Raw genomic sequence first — 27,060 nt, 5'->3', positions numbered from 1 at the left:
TGGCGGTTAGCACTGTCGCCTCACAGCAAGAGGTTTCCTGGTTCAATCCCAGGAGGGAGCCATTAGGCCTGTTTCCACTGCAGGAACTTCGGGGTAATTTTACGTGGCCAGGGCCGTTGGTGCGTGTCTCCACCGCAGGAACCACCCCCGAAGGACAGAGTTCCGGAACTTTTACAGGGGCTAAACAAGTCCCTGCCTCGGGGTAGGTACTCAGAACGGCCCCGAAAGACTTCTGGCTGGGGCTTGGGGATTATTTGGTGCTGATTGGATATACTCAAGGAGGGATGTGACGACAACAGAAAGCAACAAAATAGCCGGCATTTTTTAAAACTCAGCAGACGAGGGTTAGCTCGTTCATATAGCTTCCGCCACCATCTAAAAAAACCTCACTAAATGGCCCGTGAAAAAAATGTTTTTTCCAGCGGATATCTTAGTTACAACATGATTGAACTAGCAAAGCAGTTTTGTGTTGCTATGTGTGGTATTTATTCAGTTATGGGAAGTCATGATGTCTAGAAAGCATCACCTAACAGCAGCAGCAAAGCTAACATCAGGACGTCATCTGTTAAAAGCCTCCCGTTGTCGGATACGACATGAAACTACTCCAGTTAGTTCAATCATGTTGTAACTAAGACATCCGCTGGAAAAAATATTTTCTTCACGGGCCATTTAGTGAGTTATTACAGACACTGCTATCGGCTAACGGCGTCCCTATGTCACCCCGGCCAAAATGGTCGTGCAATGATTACGTCACATCCAGAGCCCGTAACTTTACAGGAACCTTCCTCGTACTCCGCTCTCTCAGTGGAGACACGGCGGTTGAGAGGGCTGAGCGAGAGGACGTTCCTGTAGTAGTTTCTGCCCCCCAAATAGTACCAGGAACTTCTTCAGTGGAAACGGGCCTATTCTGTTCGGAGTTTGCATGTTTTCCCCGTGTCAGCATGGGTTCTCTCTGGGTACTCCTGCTTCCTCCCACAGTCCAAAGACATGTAGGTTGGGGATAGGTTGATTGGTGACCCAAAATTGTCCGTAGGTGTGAATGTGAGTGTGAATGGTTGTGTTAGCCCTGTGATAGTCTGGCGACCTGTCCAGGGTGTAACCTGCCTCTCGCCCAATGTCAGCCCAGCTTGTACACATGTACAAACATGTTTCATAAAAACTTGTGCACAGGAAAACTATGGTGGTAAACATGAAAACACAAAAACTCTAAAATGCTAAAACAAATGGCCCTATCTGCAGCCAGTTTTTGGTTTGTCTGTTCTGGGCTACTGTAGGACAACACTGTGGACTCCATGAAAGGGGACCCACTTCATATACAAGGGGAAAAGCCCAATGAGATGTCCATTACCAGTTTGGTAAAGACAGGCGTGGAGGCGTGAGCCGGCCGATGTGCAGCGGAGGACAGCTGTCTCCACAAAGGCCTTTAAAAACTGATAATGGACACCTCGCAGGGCTTTATCCCACTTATACCATTGTCACTAAGCAAAGAAATGAAAAGTAAGAATATTTATTCATATTTTAATGCTCTGTGCAATCTAAAATTTTTCACAAACCATAACTCGTTTCTGTGGTAACACCTGAGGGTTTACCTATAATGCCTGGAACGGTCATTATAAGTTTCATAAGGTTCTTATGAAATAGAAAAGTTATAAATGATATTCCCTACTCCAGTAAATAGGACAAACCTTAGATATGACTTAGCAGCAGGAGATATTTCCAGGCCACACAGCTCATATAATCCTTTGGCTCAGCTATTAGCCAGAAAGCTAACATTATGCTAGCAAAAGTCAAAGTCAATAACATTGCATATGGTTGACAGTAGATATAAATTGACAGTATTCAGAAAACAAGCCATACAACATGTGTAACATTATTTTTGACTACAGTCTTTAGTAGCAGGTTGCATAATAAAGCACATGTGAAATGACTGTGTAGTACCTGTATCGAAAGCCATTTGGCTCATTACATCTATTTTAACACTTGTATCAATAAGTCAAATTTGTTCATCTTAACTGGTAAAAATTTAACATCTTAACAAGTCAAATGCACATGAAGACAACAGAAAATGCCCAGATAACATGTGAATTTCTGATGTCTTAAGACGTTCAGAGCATTTAAACTAGAGCTGAAACGATTCCTTGAGTAACTCGAAGAATTCAATAACTAAAAAGCGTCAAGACAAATTATTTGCCTGAAGGCTTCGTTGGAGGAAGAGGGACAGGAAAAGAGCGAGGGATAAAAAGAAGAGACATGCCAAGGAAAACAACAGAAAGTGTAGAGTGTGGGATCACACAACAAAATAAAGTTGTTCAGTGTGTATTGCAAAATGGCGTTAGCATACCACAATAGTATGTCTCATATTAGATACAGGTTGATACTATTATGTAGCCAGCACAGTTCTTATTTTCAGGCATTAATAAACTAATGAAAACATGGTTATGAATATTATATACCATTTCTGCCATTAGATGCCTCTAAATAAACACTGGACCTTTAAGTCAGTACTGACTCACAGTTTAATTAATGAATGGTAATTGTAGCAATTCTCTACCTGATTTTGCAGGCCGCCCTCTCCGATATTTTTTCCAAGAGGACAGTGTCCACCAGCCCCAGAACATAATGCTCAAGTCAGTTCTTGAATGCGATTTTTACTAAATTGCAGGCAAGAGCGCTACGCCCCTCTTGTGAACGTATTTTTACCAAGAGGACAGTGTCCACAAGCTCCTGAACATAATGCTCGAATCAATGCCCGGTTAAAATTTTTACTTAATCACCGACAAGAGCGCCATGCCCCCTCTTGTGAATTTGGGCATGTGGCGGGAATGTGAGCACCAGGATGGGGACAACAGTGAAAACCAAAATGTTGAAAACCAACAACAATGACAACCATGACAACATTGAAGAGAGAAATGGCGATATATTTAGATGATGGGATGAGTTCGTTGACAGCAGCTCTGACACCGACAGCAATGCCGACAGCAGCCAAAGTGAGGATTTCGACGAGGACACGGGAAATAGTCAGTGAAACCCACTGAGGTTGTTGAAGAAGACCCTGTGCCTGGATGATCCAGAAAGAGCGCAAGAGAGGAAGATAGAAAACTGAAGAGAGATGGTGGGATGAGTTTGCTTGCAGTAGCTCTGCAGCACCCAACATGAGGATTCCGATGACAAAACAGGAGATAATCCAGTGAAACACACTGAGTGTGCTGAAGAACACCCTGTGTCTAGTCCACCCAGGAAAAGGCTAAGAGAAAGCAATGAAACTGAGATAAGCAGCAAGAAATAACACTGCTGTGATGAGTTTGCCGACAGCAACTCAGACAATGTCACCGTCACAAATGGCCATGATCTTGCTCACGGTAATAGCAGTAATAGCAGTATTGATATGGCTGAAAATGAAGGTGCTGCGGAACAGACAGACAACGAGGAGGAGATGCAGGTGGAAGAGGAGAGGGACCCACTGCCAGGAGGATCAAGAACGAGGTCACAGCAGGACAATGAGGAACAGGAGAGCTGCAAACAATGCAGACACCAGTGATGGAGACTAACACAGACATTAAGACAGTGGCACCTATCAGCTGATCGTCCTGGAGGGGGATCTCTCTTTGAGTGGGCCCTCCTGAGGTTTCTTCCTTAATTTGCCTTATAATGGGAGTTTTTTTCCTTGCTCTCACTGAGGGTCTAAGGTCTGGGTGTCACTTTAATTTAGTTAGTTTTGTTAACTTCATTCACACACACTACCATGAAAAATGTTCCTCAGTGACCTTTTTAGACGTTCTGTGAGAGGACATGAGTTAGATGTGGAAAAAAATCGAACTAAATATCAATACCAATAAATAAATAACAACTGAATTGTCATTGCTCTTTCTGAATCCAAACTCTGTTGGTATTTAAAAGGAGTGCAACATTTTTTGAAACTTTCAGAGTATGACAGAATTTTAAAAATGCCTCTGAAACCTTTACAGGGAAAATGTTTTGTAAACCACGTCTGTGTAGACGGAATAGGTATCACAACCTCAGTCATGCACCATAAATCCACTATAAATGGTCAACAAATACTAACACCATACAAACCAATTGTCTAATAGATGTCTCAACAGTAATCGCCACCTTAGAATTATAAGGTTCTATCTGTATTCTGAGTAGTTTTGAGATATTGCTTCAAAGTTTTTACATTCCAAACATCAAAAATGATATGTGGAACAAGCCTCTTTCATATATGCAAATGACAGACACCCTAAAGGTATTCTGAATGTAAAATACGGAACTCCTGTTTTTAAAATGGGGTTTAGGGACAGGTCAAACGTAGATAGAACCTTCTAATCCTAAGAACTCACTTTCTGCTTTGAATTATAAGGTTCTATCTTGCAAAACATGAAAAGAAGCAACAGTTTTTAAGGAATACAAACAATTAACTAAATTGTACTGCACAGGCAGTGAGACAGGTATAGTATTCTAGATAGTCTCTGTACTTGGGATGTCAGATTTGATTATTGTGTTAATGTTAAAAAGAAAAAAAAAACACATAATGACATAATATAGAAGAGGCCTTTCCTTTTGGTGTGGTGCTCCATTGACCCAGTGAGCTTTGGCACTGCTTTTCAAAGCCCTATCTATTTAGAGGTGGATAGAAATAGAGAATAGAGTTTTGTGAAGTACTGTTAATGTTTCGCCTTTTATTTTCTGTTGGCTTGCAGACAGACGGTTAACTGCATTAACATTTGGAAACATAGTGACCACTGCCCACCCTCCGGTCTCCACGGGTTAGCTAACGTTAGCATTGGACGCTCTACACTGTGCACCTGTACTGCACTGCTAATAATGTTAACAGGGGTAACAGTAGTTAACAATCCTTTATGGGGTTTGGTGCTCAAAATGAAGCTGCTTACTCAAAAGGGCTTCCTTGGGGGAGCCTGGGGTTGACTATGATGTTTCCACAGCAATGCTGTTGAGGCGGGACAGTGTTACAAGCAATAATGGCTGACTGAACAGCTCTGTTAGTGACCTCCCACCAGACACAGCTGCTCCGCAGTGCAGAGCACAAGGCAAGCTAACCAGTGGAGACTGATGAGTAGGGCTTCGATTTATATCAGTACTGAGGCATAACAAAGAAGCGGAACCTGATTGGTTGTTGTGTGCTTTCTTAGTGCTGATTGGCTCACAGATAGAACCTCATAAAACCAAGTTAGAGTTTAATTTTGGAGAAGCAATCTTTTTGTTTTCTAAATAAACTGTCCAAAGAGGCATGATGTTCATAAGTTGTCACTGCATAATACGATACAATACAAATTTATTTATATAGCACATTTAAAAACAAGTGTTGACCAAAGTGCTGTACAAAAAATAAGCATGACAAAAATACAAAACACAAAAAGTTTGTTAACACGAATTAAGAACACAAAATTCAGACCACAAAGCAACCCGCTATCACACAGAGACTGAGAAGGCCAGAGGAAACAAATGGGTTTTTAAACGAGACTTAAAAACAGGCAGGGTAGGGGCGAGTCTCATCTGGAGGCGCAGCTCGTTCCAAAGTTTGGAGGCCACAACAGCAAAGGCTCTGTCACCCCTCTGCTTTAGCAGTGTTTTCGGGACAGTCAGGAGCGATCTGTCAGCAGACCTCAGTGCTCTAGAGGAAACACAGGGGTGCAGGAGACTAGCAGGGGTGGACTGGGACTAAAAAACAGCCCTGGACTTTGACTCGGCCCAGCCCTCAACAACCGGTGCGCATACGGTATGCGCTTCCTTCTTCTTCAATTCCGGCCGGCTCATAGATATCTATGGGTTGGCTGGCATCCAATTTAAAGGCTGCCACCTAGCGGACTGGATGTGGAACAGTAGATTATCAGGGAGAAAAAGGAAAAAAAAAAAAAAAAAAAAACGGGGATGACTGCATGGCGGCCGCCGGCCATCCTGGAGTACCGGCCGTTCTGTGATTCTCCAGAACCTCCAGATGGCCAGTCCGCCCCTGGAGACTAGACAAGGAAGAGGGAGCCAACCCATTAAGAGCCTTAAAAGTAAACAATAAGATCTTAAAATGAATCCTAAAAGATACAGGAAGCCAGTGTAGAGACTGTAATATGTCTGAAATGTGCTCTCACCTGCGTGCTCCAGTTAAAAGTTGAGCAGCCACATTCTGAACTAATTGGAGTCTTGAAAGGGAAGTCTGAGAGACACCAATAAGGAGGGTATTACAATAGTCAAATCTTGTAGAGACAAAAGCGTGGATAACCCTCTCAAAATCATTAAAAGAAAGGAAGGGCTTAACCTTTGATAAGATCCTTAACTGGAAAAAGCTGGATTTTACAACCGAATTTATTTGCTGCTCCATTTTTGAGACTGTTGTCAATTTTGACCCCAAGATTTGTCGAAGTAGGTTTAAGATACGGAACAAGAGAAACCAGGTCAAGAAGGGCTTTAGAGATACTGGTGGGTCTGAACATTATAACCTCTGTCTTGCTCTCATTAAAATTTAGAAAATTACGGGCCAACCATGCTTTAATGTCAGTAAGACATTTTAACAAAGGCTCTAAGCAACTCGGGTCATTGGCTTTCAGGGGCATGTAGATTTGGCTATCATCAGCATAAAAGCGAAACAAGATATTGTATTTCCAAATAGCCCCTAAGGGGAATAAATAGGTGGAAAAGAGGATAGGCCCGAGAATGGACCCTTGGGGCACTCCGTATGGAAGCGGTGCACAGGATGACTGGTGACCACCAAGGCTGACAGAAAAACTTCTCTCAGAGAGGTAAGAGCAGAACCATGGGGCGTTGGTGGCTTAGTGGTTGAACAGGCGCCCCATGTACAAAGCTGTTGCCGCAGTGGCCTGGGTTCGACTCCAGCCTGTGGCCCTTTGCTGCATGTCACTCCCCCTCTCTCTCCCCCCTTCACACTTGTCTGTCCTATCCATTAAAGGCTAAAAAGCCCCAGAAAATATCTTTAAAAAAGAGCAGAACCACTTCAAAGCAGTACCACAGATACCTACACTTTGCTCCGGACAGGAAATGAGGATGCTATGGTCCACTGTATCAAACGCAGCTGTGAGATCTAACAGTACAAGGATTGCGTGGCATAAGAAGATCTTGTAGGGCTGCACGGTGGTGTGGTGGTTAGCACTGTCACCTCACAGCAAGAGGGTTGCCGGTTCGATCCCGGATGTGGGAGCCCTTCTATGCGGAGTCTGCATGTTGTCAGCGTGGGTTCTCTCCGGCTTCCTAGAGTTTTGACATTTTGGAATGTAAGATTCTTTTTGTTGCACAGTTTAATCACACAAATCTGTACGCTGAAGCTACAACCAGCATCCAGTTAGCTTAGCGTAGTATTAAGACTGAAAACAGAGGGAAATTGCTAACTTGGTTGTGTCCAAAGGTAACAAAATCCACCTTACAGCACCTCTAAAGCTCATTAATTCACATGTTAAATCTTGTTAGCCAATCTGTACAAAAACTGATGTTAAGCTAACTGGCTGCTGGCTCGCATCGTATCACCAAGTAAATCCCAACTAAGTCCTAAGTCCCGTCCACTGAATGCACACTGGCCAGTCATAGCGTAGCTTCCTTGATTTTCAGGCTGGTTTTGTTGATTTTGAGCAAAATGTGGTGCCTGGGGCACATCCTGTGGTAGTAAAGTGGGATATACCTCTGCACTGAATCTCGCATATCTGGCATAGTCTCTGTGCTGTAACCTACACCATAACCTTGGGGGCGGCAGTAGCTCAGTCCACAGGGACTTGGGTTGGGAACCGGAGGGTCGCCTTCTCAAGTCCCCATCCGGACCAAAATATGGAGCGTGGACTGGTAGCTGGAGAGGTGCCAGTTCACCTCCTGGGCACTGCCGAGGTGCCCCTGAGCAAGGCACTGAATCCCCCAACCGCTCAGAGCGCCTGTCATGGGCAGCCCACTCTGACATCTCTCCACTTAGTGCATGTATAGGTCCAGTTTGTGCATGTGTGTGTTCAGACCTGTGTGTAATTGATGAACAGAGTGAAAAATTGAATTTCCCCTCGGGGATTAATAAAGTATATAAAATTAAAAAAAAAATTTTAAATAAAATTAACCTACTCATGTGCACCTCTCAAGAAATGTAACTACATGTATACGTTACGGCAATGCAGACCTTCAGTCTATTTTTGTAAGGTGAAAACCATTTCCCTCAGTGGAAAGTCACAGATAAGAAACAATAAATTAAGGAGACAATAAAAATAGCAAAAGTCTTGTGTGTGATATATCCTGTCTTCATATAATACGATGTAAAATGCCATAGGCTTGTGCTAATAATGTTAGCATGTCATATTTGTTTGGAAAACATGTTTAGTATGAGACAGTTGTTTTGACGGTGGACCTTGGAAATTATAATTGAGTTGAATTTTGTAACATTACCTTTGTTAAATGTTGCTGTTGTCCCTGGCTTCATATGACTGGAGGAAATCCCTGCTAGACGTTAGGCTAATTTATACAATGTAAAATGCCATAGGCGTGTGCTAATGACATTAGCATGTTGTATTTGTGTGTCCAGCAAAAGACAAGTGCTTTGTCTGTGAACCCTGCAAGTTATAATGAAGCCTATGTACCTTTAATTGAAATTGTTGTTATTAAGCCATGTTTAATGTGTGTTTTGGGTGTGTTTTGAATCAACATAACTTTACAGCATTTCAGAGAAACCCCACCGCCGACTAGTGTTTAGGAGGTGTAACTGCAGAGTGACACTGACACATCATTACAGTATTTGTTCACAACAGTGTAGGCCACGTGCGTAGTGTGGATATCTTCTTAAAATCGTTACTATTCCTGTTCCGCATGTTTTTTGGTTAGCTACTCCTTTTGCATACTTTGTGCTACAGAAACCATTCAAACATGTTTAGTTCTGTAAAGGCATTCCTGCTATGGCTTTTTGTTTTTCCATTTATACTTTTAAAACATTAAGCTTTTTTCAACTTAATTTTACAATATAAACCAATGGAGAAAATCTTCAAATCCTCTTAAATCAACTGCACTATGAAATGCTACTTTCAGCTACAGACTTAATTTAACTTTAAATGGTTTATATACTTTGAGTTTTTCAATTGTGATTCACCTTTTTTATATCTTTTGCAGTTTTTGAATTATGGCAGTCAACAGTTTTAGCTATTTTCAGACATTTTCTGTGTTTATTATGTGTAATGGACAGAGTGTTCAGGGCTAGAGTGGAAGGCTCAACTGTCAGAGTGCAGAGAGCTTCTCTTCAACTTGCTGTCACAACCACAAGTTTTACTATACACACGTTACTTTTGGTCAAAACGGAGAACAACTTGTGCTCTTTCAAACAATATAGCTGTGGAAGCAAACAGATTTACACATTTGCCGCATAAAAATATTTTGGCCGAAAAAAACAAAAGAGGGTTTCTAATATAAGTAATACCCAGTCTATTCATTTATGGTCCTGTCCTTTTTACAAACATTTCTGTTTTTGAACGTGTGCAGCCTATTATACAGATAAGTATTTATACATTTATACAAAAAAGGCTTTATATGGGATTTATATCATACTATCTGCAGGGACAGATGAGTAGGCACTCGCCATTGACTTATATGACATAGGCCTATATGAAAATGACAGCATAGTTTAATGTTTCCGCAGCAACGACTAAAACAGTCTTGAGGGCTGTCTGTCAGCTTCTTGCAGTCTCCGCCCTTGCAGACTTGACATGATGACAGTGAATACAGTCACACTACATACAACTGAAGTCAGCGAGGCTTCAGTCCACAAGTCCAGAGGGTGGACATTTGAATTCAGCCTCTATCTATGGTTATATTATGTTAGTACTAGGCTTACCCTCTTGTTACGCTGACCCCAAGTGGCCAAAAACAAAATCAGTGAATGCAGCTTTAATGACCTCATGGCCTTTCCTGTAGCACCATCATCAGGACAAACCTCACTCTTTTATCTTCACTATTGGCAGGGCTCTAACACTGGCAAATTCATTCATCACTATGTTGTTCATGCTGTCTGATGCTTTTGTGTTTTGGGTACAATAAACATTGATAAGCATAGCTGTGAAGTGTCCGCACAGCAGCAATGAGGTGCAATGTTAGATTTACAAATTAATTGACATATAAAGGCTTATTCACTCAAGGGCTGCTCCGTTTTAACTCAAGGACAGAAACAAACCTTAATTCTAACCCTGCTGATGGCAGAGGTGTTTCTGCCACAGTCGGTGCTCATGGCCCATATACTTCCTGTGTTTCCTGCCAGGCAGTATCACTCTGTTGTGCAGCTGAAGCCTTGAAAATGTCCAGAACAATCTGTGGCTGCAGTTTTCTGTTTCTTCATATCTGGCGCCCTCTGCTGTTAATAAATTATAAAGAAAGAGACTGACTCCTCTTGCCATGCAGACTGTCACTGAAAAGTGCAATAATTCAGAGGAGACACCATAGACTCAGAGCAGCTTTACTTTCAGCAATTTATGAAAATGAAGTAAAACTGAGACAAAGGCTGAACAAAATAAAACAACTAAATAATACAGTGAGGAGAAAGATGAAAGGGAATTAAACATCATTAAAAAATCATGTGAAGTAAGACATAAGCTGTAATACAATCAAAATGCAGAAATGGCCTGTCTGCAGGGTAAAAAATAACCTCTTCCCTGCACTGCTCAATTTTGTCAAAGTTGATTAAACACAAATTTACGCAAATGTATAAACATAACTAAAACAAAATGCTTATTAGCGCTGAGGTAGGGGACACATAAGAGCTCATTCCATTTCAATTCATAATAATTTTTCGACTCCTTCTGTTCTGGCTGACAATAACACAACACAATAACAAGAACAAAAGTAAGACTAGGCGAGTTGTGCTTTGCTCATTGAGACGTCGGCTCTAAAAAGGTCTATATAAAATTCTGTGTTTCCACTATCAGTCACTTTCCTTTAGTCATGGCAAATTACCAATCCATTTTTAACCCCTTATCCAAAGCCGGGTCGCTGGGGCAGCAGGCTGAGCAAAGTATCCCAGGCGTCCCTCTCCCCAGCAATGCTTTGCAGCTCCTCCTGGGGGATCCCGAGGCGTTTCCAGGCCAGATGAGATATGTAATCCCTCCAGTGTGTTCTGGCTCTACCCCAGGGCCTCCTACCTGTGGGACGTGCCCGAACACCTCTGACGGGAGGCACCCAGGAGGCATCCTGATCAGATGTCTCAACCACCTCAACTGACCTGTTTTGACGCAAAGGAGCAGCAGCTCTACTGCAAGCTCCCTCTGGATGTCCAAGCTCCTTACCCTGTCCCTAAGGCTGAGCCCAGCCACCCTTCTGATGAAACCTATTTCAGCAGCTTATATCCACTAGCTAATTCTTTCGGTCACTACCAAAAGCTCATGACCACAGGTGAGGGTTAGGATGTAGATGGACGAATGCTGACGACAGTTCTGTAGTACTGGTCCCAGTTACACATATTGCTGAGCAGGATGGTAAAAACCTCCAGAACAAACTGAAACACTGAAAGAATTTTAAGCAGGAGAAGTTTCCACTGGTTACAATCTGCTACCCTCACTGCTAGATGCCAGTAAATCTGTCTGAATCTTACACACTGTTCTTTTAAGATACTGTATAATGATGGTATGTTGGCACAGTTCAGGCCATCACATTGATTAAGACATTTTGCACAAAACAGTAAAGGCAGTGCAATAAAGCAAAATGTGGCATATACAGTGGCATAAGGTAGTTAAAGTTGGTCCCAGTGCATGCTATTGTGCACATATTGTCTCATCGCATGATCAGAGACTTGACATTGGATAACATCAACATGTTACCCAGCAACCATCGTTGCATTTCTGTATATAACAACAAATACCAAAGAAAATAACACATTAAGAAGTAATTGATCAAATTTAACAATTTGAATAGCTGATGTATAGTTATATATTTGTTTTATAGAATAGTAGATTTACAGTTATAGAATAAGCATGTCATTTTGTTATAGATATTGACTGTTTTACAAATAAAGAAAACATGAACATGATGAAGATGGGCTTGCTTTTTCAAGAGCATATATAGCAAATTGTACTGTGTTTCATGTAATGAGAGAGATAATTTCAAGGTGGCAATCACTTATAAGGGTCCATTCTCCACCCAACACATTATTGGAGGGCCCACTGTCTTCATAGGCCCCTCCCCTCACGGGCTCCAGTTCAACTGCACTGCCTGCACTGTCTATATTTATGCCCCTAAAATGCTCACAATGACAATGCTAACATGCTTTAGTGCATTGGCATCCCAACATAAAGCACAGCTGAGACTGCTGGGAACGTCAGCACTTTCGCAGGTATAAACCAAAGTAATGGATATATTCAAATTTTGACCTGATGGTGGTGCTAGATTGAGTTAAGATGTCCCCAAAGTTATAACAATTCATCCTGAGAGGAACATAAATGTGTCTACCTGAATATACAGGGATGAATGTGTATTACAATATCTCCTGTTCTCAAACTTAGCCTAATAGATGTCTTATTTTCTATAAAATCATCTTAATCAATCACATATATTCTGTAATTAACGTAGAAATTATCATGGGAAAGTATCATATCCATGTATGTAAGTGGAAAAACTGGAAACTAATTTTATTGGTTTTATTAATGAAATAAAATACTTTGTCAAATCTTTGACTTTTGTTTAAAGAGAAAGAAAGAAAGAAAGAAAGAAAGAAAATGAAAAAAAAGAGAAAATCTGAAGCAAATGAAAAACATTGAAGATCACCTTTTGTGATAACATACAAAATTAGGCCTATCCTGTCCCAAAAAGATGCAGAAAAATTGGTCCACTTTTGTTTTGGATTACTGTAGCTCCCTATTATCAGGTATCTCTAATAAGTCTTTAAAAACTCTCCAGCCAATCCAGAACACAGCGGCACTAGACGGAGCTAAGAAACAAGATCACATTTTTCCTGTTTAAGCTTCTCTGCACTGGCTCCATGTAAAATCCAGAATTTAATTGAATTTAAAATCTTACTCCTAATTTACAAAGCTCTAAATGGTCAGGCTCCATCATAGCATAGAGAGCTCATAGTGCCATATTATCCCACCAGAACACTGTGCTCTGAGAATGCAGGGTTACTCGTGGTCCCTAAAGTAGGGTGACCATATTTTGATTTCCAAAAAAGAGGACACTCGGCCGGCCACGACATAGCCTACTTAAATGATACTCACAATTTACTCAAAGATGCCTTATAATTTTAATATATTTAAAATTTATATGTATGGAAAGAAAATTCAGTTATATTGTAAAATAATATCTCTCAAAGACAGAAATTCAGATGGGCCCCTATAGGGGACACATACACACACTAGAGTGTGGCTACCCGATCCGAGCCTGACGGGTCCCGACGGGTCCCGACGGGTTCGGTCAAAAATGTATAAATTGTATTCGGGCTCAGGTCAGATTCAGTCAGCTTTCAGTGAAAATGTAGTGTAAAAATAAATAAAATCGTATTGTCTGTCCTGTTTATTGCTTGGGCACTGTTATTTACGTGACAACACCTGAACATAACACACACACACACACACACACACACACACATTGGCTGTTTGTTTCTATCTCTCCCCTCGCTGGAAGTCTTGGACCTCCCGCTACCCGTCTCTGCCTTGATTAAACGCTGAAAATAAAATAAAACAGGTTTTTCCTATTTTATCTTATTTTGTTTTATTTCTCCCTCTCCCCTCGCTGGAAGCGTCGGACATCCCACCTCCCGCTCCCGTCTCAAACACAGAGGTCTCCCTCTCCGCTGAGCACCCACGGTGCACGCCTGGCCTGTTAAATACCCTGTAACCATAACAACTGTGTGACACAAACTCAGTGCTTTAGTAATTAAATAATGTCGGGCTCGGTTCAGGTTCGGACAGAGATATGCGGCCGTGCCGCACTCTGACACACACACACACACATACACACACACACACACACACGGAAAACCAGACATTATCATCAATTTATAAAAAAAACCCCGGACGGGACGTGAAAAGTGGACATTTGGTCAGCCTACCCTAAAGTCACCAAAAGTAGAAAAGGAGCCAGAGCCTTCAGCTATCAAGCACCTCTTCTGTGAAATCATCTTCCTGCTTCAGGCCAGGAGGCAGACACCGTCTCCACATTTAGGACAAGACTTAACACTTTCCTTTTTGATAAAGCTTATAGTTAGGGCTGGCTCAGGCTTGTTTTGGACCAGCCCCTAGTTAGGCTGGCATATGCCTAGTCTGCCGGGGGACCTCCTATAATACATCACCTATAATACACCGAGCCCCTTCTCTCCTTCTCTCTCTCTCCCTCTCCTTTGCTAACATTCATGTCCTGTTACTGCATCTCGCTAACTCGGCTCTACTGCATGTCACTAACTCGGCTTCTTCTCCAGAACCTTTGTGCTCCACTGTCTGGCAGGTTACCTCCTATCACAGCTGTGTCTTGATTGTGTGATGTGGTTGCTGCTGCTGTGGTCCTGCCTGATGCCTCCTGCTGCTGCTGTTATCATTGGTCATACTTCTACTGTTATTTTACACATAGGCCTATTGATATTATTGTCACATACATATACTATCATATACTTACAACATATTGTACCACAATAGCTGTAATTATTGTTATAATATTATAACTTAAATTAATGTTGTTGTAAGCTGTCATAACTGTCTGTGCTGCATCTCTCTCTGTCTCTGTCTCTCTTTAGGTCTCATTTTGTGATATGGAACACTGTAAATTTGTTATGTTAATCTGTCCTGTATGACATCTATTGCACACCTGTCCATCCTGGAAGAGGGATCCCTCCTCAGTTGCTCTTCCTGAGGTCTCTACCATTTTTTTCCCCTGTTTAAGAGTTTTTTTGGGGAGTTTTCCTTATTTGCTGTGAGGGTCCTAAGGACAGAGGGATGTTGTATGCTGTGAAGTAAAAGTAAAATTTGTGATATTGGGCTTTATGAATAAAATTGATTGATTGATTGTAATTGAAGATGTCATTGCTCAAGATTTGCCTTATTAATAATTGTTTTGTAAGTGAATATATTTTCCATGATTTGCTTAATCCAAAAGTCCCCTGTAATTTTGTTCTTTTCATTTTTATTTTGTTTGCTGCTTACTGCTACATTTTCCCTATTGATATGTAACACTAATGTTCTTGAATTTGAAAAAAAAATTGTGTACCAAATTTCATGGCATTCCATCCAACAGTAAAGACATCTAAAAAAAAAAACAACAACAACAAAAAAACAACTAACCTCTATATTTAATCTGATGGCTTGCTTTGAGGTATCTTACCATTTATATTGTGGCCTTATTTTTTTGTGGTGAAGATGCCATCAAATTAACAGGCAGAACAACAAATAATGACACGTACTAATAAGCATAGTAAGCTCCGTACACAGGTGCAGAAGTGACAGTTGACTGATGAGCGGAACTTTGTGTAAAACATGTCGCACCCTCCGGAACCCCTAAAAGTAACGGACTTCCTGCCAGCACTTAATTTCGTAAAATAAAAAAATAAAAAAGGCTTCATTAACAATGACAGACTGTCTGCGTCAATTGAAGTTTTGAGGACAACCCGTTGATACATTTATGTGTAATTTATAAAGCATGTATCGTGTTGAAAATAAAATACTATCCTGCCGTGAAACCGGAAGTGAAAGCATCAAACCAATCAGCTTCACGAAAATTGTGTCATGCGCGTTAGAGTCTGTGATGGCAGTATGGTGTGTGAAGGTTAATGTTAGGTAAAACGTTAGTACAGTTCATAAAACTATATTGGAATTTAACATAACGGAGCGTTTAACCAGCGTTTACAGTGTGTTTGACCAAGAGCGGTGTGAACTTCCTGACGGGCTGCGGACTCAGGTAAGACACCGTGTTGTTACTGAACACATGAAGCTCTGTCAGTCATCATGTTGGTGCATGGCGGGTTCTCATCAAGGGATTAGTGAATGAAAACTTCTAAGTCTGGCCTTAATATGACGACTAAAACACTAAAAGCATATCCATAACACTGACTCAGAACGGTACGTCAGTGTCAAAGTTGTAATATATGAACAGACAAACATTCATCAGAATAACAATAGTGATGTTTTTTGTTCTTTTTAAGAGTCTTTTCAATTTTAGACACGGCTTCGCATATATTTTCTACCAAATTTGTCTGATCTTTGATCATCACAATGATGACAAATTTTAGAGTGTCATGAACTACCGTGTAGGATTGCTTGCTAGTTTCATTGTAAATAATAATATTACATATTTTTTGCTCAAATGTAAGATCACAATACATGTAAATAAAATCATTTAATTTCATTTAATAAACAGACAAAATTAGCTTCACTTTTCCCATTGCACACACTTTAAATTCATAAAGCCTAAAACCAAAACAAGATGTAATTTACATTAAACAAATGCATCTATTTAAATGAAACTGAGCTCAGGCACAATTCAATTTTTTTTTTGCGTTTGACTTTTACTTTCAAATTCAATCAAATGTAACCATGTATATATATCCAGCTGTGTTGTTGTAAAAATGTCAGGATGAAGTCACATACCTGAGTTCCAGTGTTTTCAGCATGTAACATTTTCAACAACACTGTATGGACATAGATCTTTGCACATGAAGTAGGTGATAGAATGTTATTTTCTTCGCTCTCTCAGAGTTGGATGGTAGTTTTGTCAAACTAAGTGTGTTCAGTGTTGGTTGATTTTTCAGCGGAGCAGGTTTAAGCATTAGCTTAGCTCTCAGCAGCTAACATGGTCTCTCTGGATGGTGGCGTGTGAGGTCAGCCCTCATGTCCATAGTCTTCTCAGAGTATTTGATTCCCTTATGACAATCCTTGCAAACTGCATGCATCATATCCAAGTCCTCCTTTCCTTGTGTTAAAAAATCCAAAATAAGTCCCCCAACGGCAAGTTTGTTACATTATGCAAGCTCTAGCCTCTAATACCCCTTTTCCACCCAAATTAGTGCATGTACACAGGTTTTTAAACACAGGAAAACCCACTTAAAATAGGCTATAGACTGCATTCCCAATGCCAGTAGACCAGAGCTGTGTACAAGGCTATGCAGCAGAACAGTATCTCTTTCTTTCTTTTTTTTTCTGGTGTGTCACGTTTGATGTCACAGACAGGCCAGAAAACTTTTTATCTCTTATCTCTTATAAATCTCTTAATCGTCCAATCTTTCTTTCTCTTACTCGGTGCAGACTAATTTGGATTGATGTTTGAGCACAGCTTGGGTGGAGACAGACAGTGTTGTGTGGTAGCATGTCATTGCATCTTGCCGGTATAGGGGCTAAAATAAGCACATTCATTCTGGTGTTGTATTTCTATTACTGCAGATCGGAGCTTGAGCCCGTAAATGCCTGTGACTACTGCAGTCATTTGACCTAGGTTTGGATGCTGATTGTAACCTTTCCCTTTGTATTAAAAAGCCAGCTGTTAGCAAGTGTTAGCAGGTTTTTGTGCAGTGGGAAAGGGGCTCCAGCCTCAACCAGTTATTTAAAGAGAAACACAGAGAAATACAACTGAACACCTTCTCTCTCTCTCTCTCTCTCTCTCTCTCTCTTTCTCTCTCTCACACACACACAAAATAAAAGTCACAAATACTGTCATAATGAGTCTTGTGAGTCATTTAGTTTGTTTGTCCACTGTTCCAACGATCACTACCCATGGTTTGGTTGAAATTAATACTTAAGTAAAATGTGAAAAGGTGTGAAAACATTCTGTTTTTCCCTGAAGTCACTCTCTGCCGTTGCTACCCTGCTGGTTACAGTCCTGTAACATACTCCGACCACTGGCAATCGCCATGTTTCTCAGCTCAGTTGCCTGTTTCACCAGTAGAGAGCGACCTCTGGTGGCGCCTAATGTGCACTGCAGTACAATAGATCCTCAATACAGCATCTCTGTATGAGTTTAATAGAAAGAGCAGCGTCTGTATTTTTGATGGTGTTGAAAATCAAACCGTCGGGATTTGCAAATATTCTGCTATACTGTAATGTTGTGATACTCCCTAAGCCTACTGCGCACCACCTGGGTTGGGTGGGAGCTAGCTAGTGGTGCTGCTCATTAGGCGATTAGCACTGGTAACGCCTGCCTGACCCATGGTAGCAGGACGGTGTCATTGCAGAAACATGGTGACCCCGGTAGCCCCTGTTAGTAAAGGCAGATTTATACTTGTGCATCAGCTCTCAGAGCCTAGCTGTAGCCTACATACATGGCCTACGCTGTTGTGAGCATTATGTACTTGTGCAGTGGTGTGTCTGTGTCACTCTGCAAGTCAGCGGTGGGGTTTCTGTGCTGTAAAGTTAAGTTGATTCAAAACAACCATTAAACACAATTTAATGACACAGTGAGACAATTTCAAACACAAGTACACAAATCACCTTCATTATAACTTGTAGGCCTAACTAATGATTCACAGACAAAGCACTTGTCTTTTGCTGGACACATGTTCCCCACAAATACAACATGCTAATGTTATTAGCACAAGCCTATGGCATTTTACATTTTATAAATTAGCCTTGTGGCTAATGGAAATTTCTTTTACTCATATGAAGCCAGGATAAATCACACACAAGACTTGAAATGAAAAATGCTATTTTGTAGGGGCTTTATTGTCTTCACAATTTATTGTTTCTTATCTATGAAATAAAAGTAAATAAAAGCTTATTTTCCATTGATGGAAATGGTTACATAAATGCTTACATAAATAGAGACATGTAGTTACATTTCTGTGTGCATGTCAGGCTGCGGCGTAGGTTACGTCGCAGAGCCTATGCTGTAGGTACGGCATCAGAGGTATAAATTCTGCTTAAGTTGTGTCATATTGAGGCGCAAAACCCTTTTAGCATCGTTGACTAACGTATGTTTGCACCACTAGCTGTGCTGATGCTGCTAACTGTGCTAACAGCATATTTAGCAATGTTAAGGTTTTTTTGGATCAAAATGAATTACTTTACTCAATGGGGCAATATGTGGGGAGACCGGAGGCTGGGCACAATATTTCCACAGCAACACTCTCCCACCACCATGGGTGGGCATGGTGCTACTAGTGATAATTCCACCCAACCTGGGCAGTGCTCATTGCAGAGCAGCCAAATCAAGTCAGCCAGTGTAGCATGAATACTTTATTAGCTCTGTGTTACATGGCACTGCATAGTGTAAGTACTACTACTGAACTGAAGAGTGACAAAAATAACCTATAGACCAACACACATAAACTGTCAATAACAATATTCTCTGCACTTAACCAGCAGCAGCATTTTAGTGTTCTGCTAAACTTGCAAAGTGTTCCCTAAAAAGACATAAAACGAAAACTGACCCATAGATATTCAGCGTACTGTTATGTATGACAAAAACACTCCAAATTGTCACATTTGAGATGCTTGAACCAATATTAAATACCAAACAATATTTAGTGTTTTTGTTTAAAAAATGACTGAAATTATTAAAAGATGAAGAAATAGCTGCCAGTTCACTTTTCATTGATTGACTAATTAATAAAATCAACTAATTTACACCAGACATTGACTTTCACATGAATGCTTGTGATTGTCTAGCCAACACACCTGTCAGTATGGAGCTCTTAATGAAATACATCACAAGATGCACTCTAAACATGAAGTCAAAAAATGTATAGCCAAATTGTGATTGTGATTATTGTTGATGATGTTAACATAGTATACAAAACATGTTCCATGCCCAGCCAGTGTTCCACTCATGTGATACAGAGTTTATGTTGTACCTGTCCCAAGTTTGAATTCTTTTCTTTGCTTTGTTCAGCAGTCATGGCCGGTCTGTCCAGCTACGCCGTGCGCATGGCCAGACTGAGCGCACAGATCTTCGGGGAGGTTGTGCGTCCGACAGACTCCAAATCTATGAAGGTGGTGCAGCTGTTCAAAGAGACTCCTCTGGCCAAGACAAAGGAGGTGTATGACTGGTACCCACAGCACAAGATTTACTACGCCTTGACCCAGAAGCTCAGGTTCATGGGACTGTTCAGGTACTGTTGTGCCTTGTTACTAAATAATTCTGTGTGTGTTTGTGTGTGTATGTATTCGGGCTATAGCGGTATACCTGCTTTAAGGTATACCGTGATATTAAAATTGACAGTTATCATACCGTGTACATTTGCTTATCTATGATACTGAAAAAAAATGCAACTGGATGGAGATTCTCAACTTTATTTTAGTTAATTTCAAAACAAAGACTTTTTACACAAACGTCCAATAAAAAAATGGTTCCAAGAAGGGTTGCATCGGTCAATCTTGACTTAATTAAAAAAAGTTTCAAGTTTCAAATAATGTAATAAAACATTTGTTCAGTCAAAAATAACCCCACTGTTTCCATTCCTTTAAGGATCATTTTGAGTTACAATAATAATAATAATAATAATAATAATAATAATATTCTGCCATACTGTGATACCGCGATATTTCCTGAGAGGGTTATCGTACTGTGAGAATCTCATATCATTGCTTGTATGTATACATATATATATATATATATATATATATATATATATATGTGTGTGTGTGTAAATACACCGGTATTTTAGGGATGCATTGATTTATCCATCAAACATCGGTATTAGCAGATATTCGCCTTGTTGACTGCAATCAGCGAGTCAGCAAATAAAATGACATTCACCAATGGCAGTGTACAATGTTTTTCTGTTGTGTCACATAAATGTTGCGTGCTAGGGGTGGATGATATGGCCCTAAGAAAATATTACAGTATTTCAGGGTGTGTTTGGAAAAACAATATTCTTGACAATATGACAAATTAGAATAAAAAATAACTTGGCAAGAAACTTGAATGAATACAGCTGTTTGAAGGGGATTTTTTTTCAGCAATATAAAATTCATATTAGAGAGGGAATTATGATATATATGGTAAAACAGCTTTTGAAGCAGTTATTATTTTTATGTGAAATGTTATATTAAAGTATATTCTTTTTTAAATTTGTATGATTGGATTTATGCTCATTCAAAGGAAGTTTAATGAAAGCTCAATGAGTTTAAAACAGTCCAGTTATTTTTATATAGTGTAGATTTCTCTGTTTTCTGGCACAAAAGGGGGAATAAGTAACAACAAAAACAAAATAAGCAACAATATAAAAACACTTTGGTATAGGCTATTGGCTGTTGGTTAAATTGTTATTTTAAACATGGGTATCAGTGTCAGCCCAGAATTTCACAATTGGTGCATGGTTAAGATATATGCATATAAACACAAATACTGCTGCCTCTACTTTGACAATTTTTTCCCTGATCTTTGTGAAGCATTGGTCAATGAAACTCATTACTTCCTGCAAGTTTTTCAAATTAAAAACCTATCCGAACAAAGAGGTATTATGCTCGTTAAGCTACGGAAAGGATTTTAATGTGAAACATCTATGCAGGAACTCCAGAGTTTTATTACCAGTAGCTTAAAGGTGATTTTTAAAAAAAAAAAAAAAATGGTAAAGAAGAATTAATCAACAAAGGAGAATAGTGTTTCAGTTGAAAAGATAATCTTTAAGCATAAGTGTGGACCTGACCCTCACTTAGCATTGTAAAAGTTTTAATAAAATGTTTGCTCTTCCTTCGCAGAGATGAGCACGAAGACTTCAAGGAGGAGATGCGTCGCCTGAGGAAACTGAGAGGAAAAGGAAAACCAAAGAAAGGAGAAGGGAAGAGAGCGACCAAGAAGAAATGAGCTGTTTATTTTTTTCTTTTTCTGGAGGCAGACAGCATCAGACTGTGTACACCATCTCTGCAGAGGATTGTTAATCCTGGGAGAATTCCATTGGTTTGGTCAGGGCTGTCCTGCTGCTTTGTCAGGAGCTTTTCTGCGACGGGTGTATCAAAGTGAATTCCATCCTTTTATTGTTTGATGTTCGATCTCTTGTATTTAAGTTACAGAAGGTGAAACAGTATGGAGTCCCAAACAGCCAGTCAAATACTAATATGTAACTTTTATGTTCTAAAACAAGCTGATGATAATACTGTAAGCATCTGAGCTTAGCTTAACTGTTATTGGAGTGGTTGCAAAATGATTTTAAGAACCAAACATGTTTTACATTTTCAAAATAAAATCAATGTGAGGAATGTGCAGAGTGTTACAAAGCTCTTTGTGCCTGCTATTCAGAAACACTGCAGCGAAACCACAACACAGTACACAGATGTAAGTTATGACTCATTTATTTAATATGGTATTGTGAAAATTTGGCATCACTGATGTTTACAAAATCTCGTGTCAGCTGTGGATCCCTGTAGTTCCCAAAACTCTGCGCTGGGTCACCACTGACGGGTACAGGACAGAAAAGAATATAATTCAGAAAAAAATAGGCTTTTAGTGGTCCAATTTCACAGCTGCTGATGTGACTTCTACTGCCTGTCAAACAGATCTTGAATTCAGTTTTTGTAAACTTGTCATAGTAAAACTAAAGTACAATATTAACTGAGACAGGTCTTGCACTATCAATTGGTCTCTGTGCCCTGCCTTGTGCATAGATGATCAAAATAATAATTTTGATCATATCTGTTAGTATGGGCAGCATAATGTTATAGTAAATGATCAGGTTCTAGCTCCACCTACAGGAAGGTTGCAGACTGCAAGTATGCAATAAATGGTTACCAAGTCCCCAGAGAGCTTGTTGTTTGATGTGAGTACTGTTAATTGTTTTTCTTTTGTTCCAATATAAGATTGCTCATTATTAGTGAGATGTGTTTGTCTACATTGTTTTTAATGTTAGAAGTAGTGAATTGGGTAGAAATTCATTAGCTGATATATTTGGAGTTTTTAAGATTGCTGAGGTCTGATGGGTCCAGTGGAACACTCCAGCCGATAATGTTGGATAAACAATGTAATCTATGTCAAAAAAAGTCCAACTAAATAAATGTAAATGTAGTGACACTGCGATGTTGCAAAAAGCATATAAAAATACACTGATTAGCCACAATGTTGAAAACTGCAGACCAATGAAGTGAATTACAATGATCAATCTTGTTACAATATAATGTTCTGTTGGGAAACCTTGGGTCCAGACATTCATGTGGATGCCAGTAGATGCGCTCTACCCACCCAAACACAGTTGTGGACCAAGGACACCCCCTTATGGCAACAGCACTTCCTGATGGCAATGACCTCCCCAGCAGGACAATGCACCATGCCACACCATAAAAACTACTCAGGAATAACCCCAGGAACTTGACAAAGACCTCAAGGCATCCACCTGACCCCCAGATTACCCATACCCCAATCTGATTGAACATCCGTGAGACATGCTGATACCTCACCTCACAGCCCACAGGACTCAAGGGATCCGCTGCCAAAGCCTAGGTGCCAGACACCACAGGACACCCCCAGAGGTCCTGTGTCAATGACTTGACAGATCAGGGCAAAGTCCAATCCAAGGAGTTCTTATAGTGGATTGCAGGTATCTCTGCACGTCCAACAGATGCTGGATTGGAGTCTGGGGTATTTTGAAGTCAGGTGGATGCCTTGAGCTCTTAGTCACCTTCCTTGGGCCATTCCTGAACAGTCTTTGCAGTGTGACACAGCACATATCCTGCTGGGGGGACTGCTGCCATTGTGGAGTGCCGTTGTCAAGTGGGGGTGTACTTGGTGTTTGGGTGGGTGGAGCACATCAAGTAGTATCCACATGAATGCCAAGACCAAAGATTTTCCAGCAGAACATTGCACTGTAATGAGATGACTGATGTTTTTCACTTCATTTGCCGGTAGTTTTAATGTTTTGGCTAATGGGTGTATATATACAATACATAATTGTCAGGTACTTGCATGTTGGCAGTTTTCAGTGTCTGCAAGTCCCGTTGAAATAATCAACCCAATCTCTAGAAAAAATAATGGCAATTTATGTTATTGGAAACCACAGATATGTTACATTTCTATATTATGTAGTGAATATGTTGAAACTTTTTGTTGCAACAGTGCAGTAGCTAACGTGGTTAGGTTTAGGCACAAAAACTACTTGGTTATGGTGCTAATCGGGCAGGAAATGCAGCGATGTCTTGGTGAAAAACAACAGCTTTTTCTGGCACTATCCCCTTTGGAAAAACAGTGTTGGGTTGTTCAAAAACACCCATGTCCAGAGGCTGAAAAGCTGCTGGAAAAGACGGGTGACTTGCTAATACACAACCAATTTCGTTGTTTGTCGATCTCAAATAGTGGTCTGCAGTGGTCTGCTGCTTTGCAGGCGTCTCTTCCTGTATTCGTGGTTTGCAGAAACGTTCAATGCCAACATTTTCTTCAGGAAACTGGACTGAATTATCTGTATTTAATGGGGTTCTGCAACATTTTGTACTGCATTAGTTGTATTATGTAGTAGGAAAACATTTGAATAGACATTTAGGGGACCAGAATTCAGGAGACATGTCCGTGTGGGTATCGGCTGAACATCTCTTATGGAGTGTTACACATAGCAGAAGTACCTCCAGCAGCTGGTAGATTTTGGACTGGCACCCTTTAGAAAAAATGTTGAGGCCCTGTGTCAAAGGCTACTGTAGTAGCTTGTGGTAGCAGATTTAATTCAATTCAATTCAATTTTATTTATAAAGCCCAATATCACAAATCACAATTTGCCTCACAGGGCTTTACAGCATACGACATCCCTCTGTCCTTAAGACCCTCACAGCGGATAAGGAAAAACTCCCCAAAAAAAACCCCTTTAACGGGGAAAAAAAAAACGGTAGAAACCTCAGGAAGAGCAACTGAGGAGGGATCCCTCTTCCAGGACGGACAGACGTGCAATAGATGTCGTACAGAACAGATCAGCATAATAAATTAACAGTAATCCATATGACACAATGAGACAGAGAGAGAGAGAGAGAGAGAGAGAGAGATGCAGGTAATGACAGTAGCTTACAACAACATTAATGAAAGTAATAATATTATAGTTATAGTTCTGGCTACTGTGGTACAATATGTTGAAAGTATGTATTAGTATCAGACAGTATACTTGTGTGACAATAGTCATATGTGTATAATAACAGTAGAAGTATGACTAATGACTAATGATGGCAGCAGCAGCAGGAGGCATCTGGCAGGACCACGGCAGCAGCACAACCACACACGTCACACTGTCCAGGCACCGCTGCGGTATGAGTTATTCTGAGAGACAGTGGAGCACAAAGGCTCCGGAGAAGAAGCCGAGTTAGTGACATCCAGAATGGCCGAGTTAGCAAGATGCAGTAATAGGATGAGAGTGAGAGAGAGAGAGAGAGAGAGAGAGAGAGAGAGAGAGAGAGAGGGAGAGAGAGGGAGCCCGGTGTATTATAGGGGGTCCTCCGGCAGACTAGGCCTAAGTCAGCCTAACTAGGGGCTGGTACAGGGCAAGCCTGAGCCAGCCCTAACTATAAGCTTTATCAAAGAGGAAAGTCTTAAGTCTAGTCTTAAATGTGGAGACGGTGTCTGCCTCCCGGACCGTAACAGGAAGATGATTCCACAGGAGAGGAGCCTGATAGCTGAAGGCTCTGGCTCCTGATCTGCTTTTGGAGACTTTAGGGACCACGAGTAACCCTGCGTTCTCAGAGCGCAGTGTTCTGGTGGGATAATATGGCACTATGAGCTCTCTAAGATATGACGGAGCCTGACCATTTAGAGCTTTATAAGTTAACAGTAGGATTTTAAATTCAATTCTGGATTTTACAGGGAGCCAGTGCAGAGAAGCTAAAACAGGAGAAATATGATCTCGTTTCTTAGTTCCTGTTAGTACACGTGCTGCTGCATTCTGAATTAGCTGGAGAGTTTTTAAGGACTTACTAGAGCTACCTGATAATAGAGAGTTACAGTAATCCAGCCTTGAGGTAACAAAAGCGTGGACCAATTTTTCTGCATCTTTTCGGGTCAGGATAGGCCTAATTTTCGCAATATTACGCAGATGAAAAAATGCAGTCCGTGAGGTTTGCTTTAAATGAGAATTAAAAGACAAATCTTGATCAAATATTACTCCGAGGTTTCTTACGGTAGTGCTAGAGGCCAGAGCAATGCCATCTAGAGAAACTATGTCATCAGATAAAGAGTCTCTGAGTTGTTTGGGGCCAAGAACAATAACTTCAGTTTTGTCTGAATTTAACATCAGGAAATTGGTGCTCATCCAATTTTTTATGTCTTTAAGGCAGTTATGGAGTTTAGTTAATTGATTACTTTCTTCTGGCTTCATCGATAAATACAACTGTGTATCATCCGCATAACAATGGAAGTTTATAGAGTGATTTCTAATGATGTTACCTAAAGGAAGCATATATAGAGTAAATAGGATTGGTCCGAGCACAGAACCTTGCGGAACTCCAAAACAAACTTTGGTACGTAAGGATGATTCATTACGAACGTCAACAAATTGAAAACGATCAGATAAATAAGATTTAAACCAGCTTAGTGCTGAACCTTTTAGGCCAATTAAGTGATCCAGTCTCTGCAGTAGAATTTGATGGTCAATTGTGTCAAACGCCGCACTAAGATCTAATAAAACAAGAACAGAGACGAGTCCTTTGTCTGAAGCAATCAGAAGGTCATTTGTAATTTTAACTAGAGCTGTCTCAGTGCTATGATGCACTCTAAATCCTGACTGAAATTCCTCAAATAAATTATTATCCTGGAGAAAATCACACAGCTGGTCTGCGACTACTTTCTCAAGGATCTTTGACATAAAGGGAAGATTAGATATTGGTCTATAGTTGGCTAACACCTCTGGATCCAGGGTGGGCTTTTTTAGGAGAGGTTTAATTACAGCTACCTTAAAAGACTGTGGTACATAGCCTGTTAATAGGGATATATTGATCATATCTAATATATGAGTGTTAACTAAAGGAAATACCTCCTTAAGTAGCCTAGTTGGGATGGGGTCTAAGAGACACGTTGATGATTTAGATGAAGAAATCACTGCGGTCAATTCTTGAAGAGAAATTGGGGAGAAGCAATCTAAATATATATTAGATTCTACAGCTGTGTTTGAGGTTAGATAGGTAGGCCTACCATCCGAGGGCAGGAGGTCATGAATTTTGCCTCTAATAGTTAGAATTTTGTCATTAAAAAAGCTCATAAAATCATTACTGCTAAGGGCTAAAGGAATAC

The 27,060-nt window shown here is 40.4% G+C and overlaps 1 protein-coding gene across 2 annotated transcripts; it reads left to right on the top strand.

The window, feature by feature from the left end:
• The first annotated feature begins 15,664 nt into the window (after positions 1-15,664).
• On the top strand, positions 15,665-22,077 carry mrps33 (mitochondrial ribosomal protein S33). 2 transcript variants are annotated; one of them, XM_033614470.2, is made up of 3 exons: positions 15,665-15,843; positions 19,768-19,984; positions 21,576-22,077. In XM_033614470.2, exons 2-3 carry the CDS (start codon positions 19,770-19,772, stop codon positions 21,679-21,681), a joined length of 321 nt encoding a protein of 106 aa, XP_033470361.1. In that variant the 5' UTR covers positions 15,665-15,843; positions 19,768-19,769; the 3' UTR covers positions 21,682-22,077. The 2 variants fall into 2 exon arrangements, with proteins under 2 accessions (XP_033470361.1, XP_033470360.1); XM_033614469.2 differs by having other exon boundaries at positions 19,765-19,984.
• Positions 22,078-27,060: the final 4,983 nt, after the last annotated feature.

This window comes from Epinephelus lanceolatus, chromosome 23 (assembly GCF_041903045.1).
Source record: "Epinephelus lanceolatus isolate andai-2023 chromosome 23, ASM4190304v1, whole genome shotgun sequence".
NCBI classification, from domain to species: Eukaryota; Metazoa; Chordata; class Actinopteri; order Perciformes; family Serranidae; genus Epinephelus; species Epinephelus lanceolatus.
Note: the sequence above shows the minus strand (reverse complement) of the source record. Positions and strands in the feature narration are given on the sequence as shown.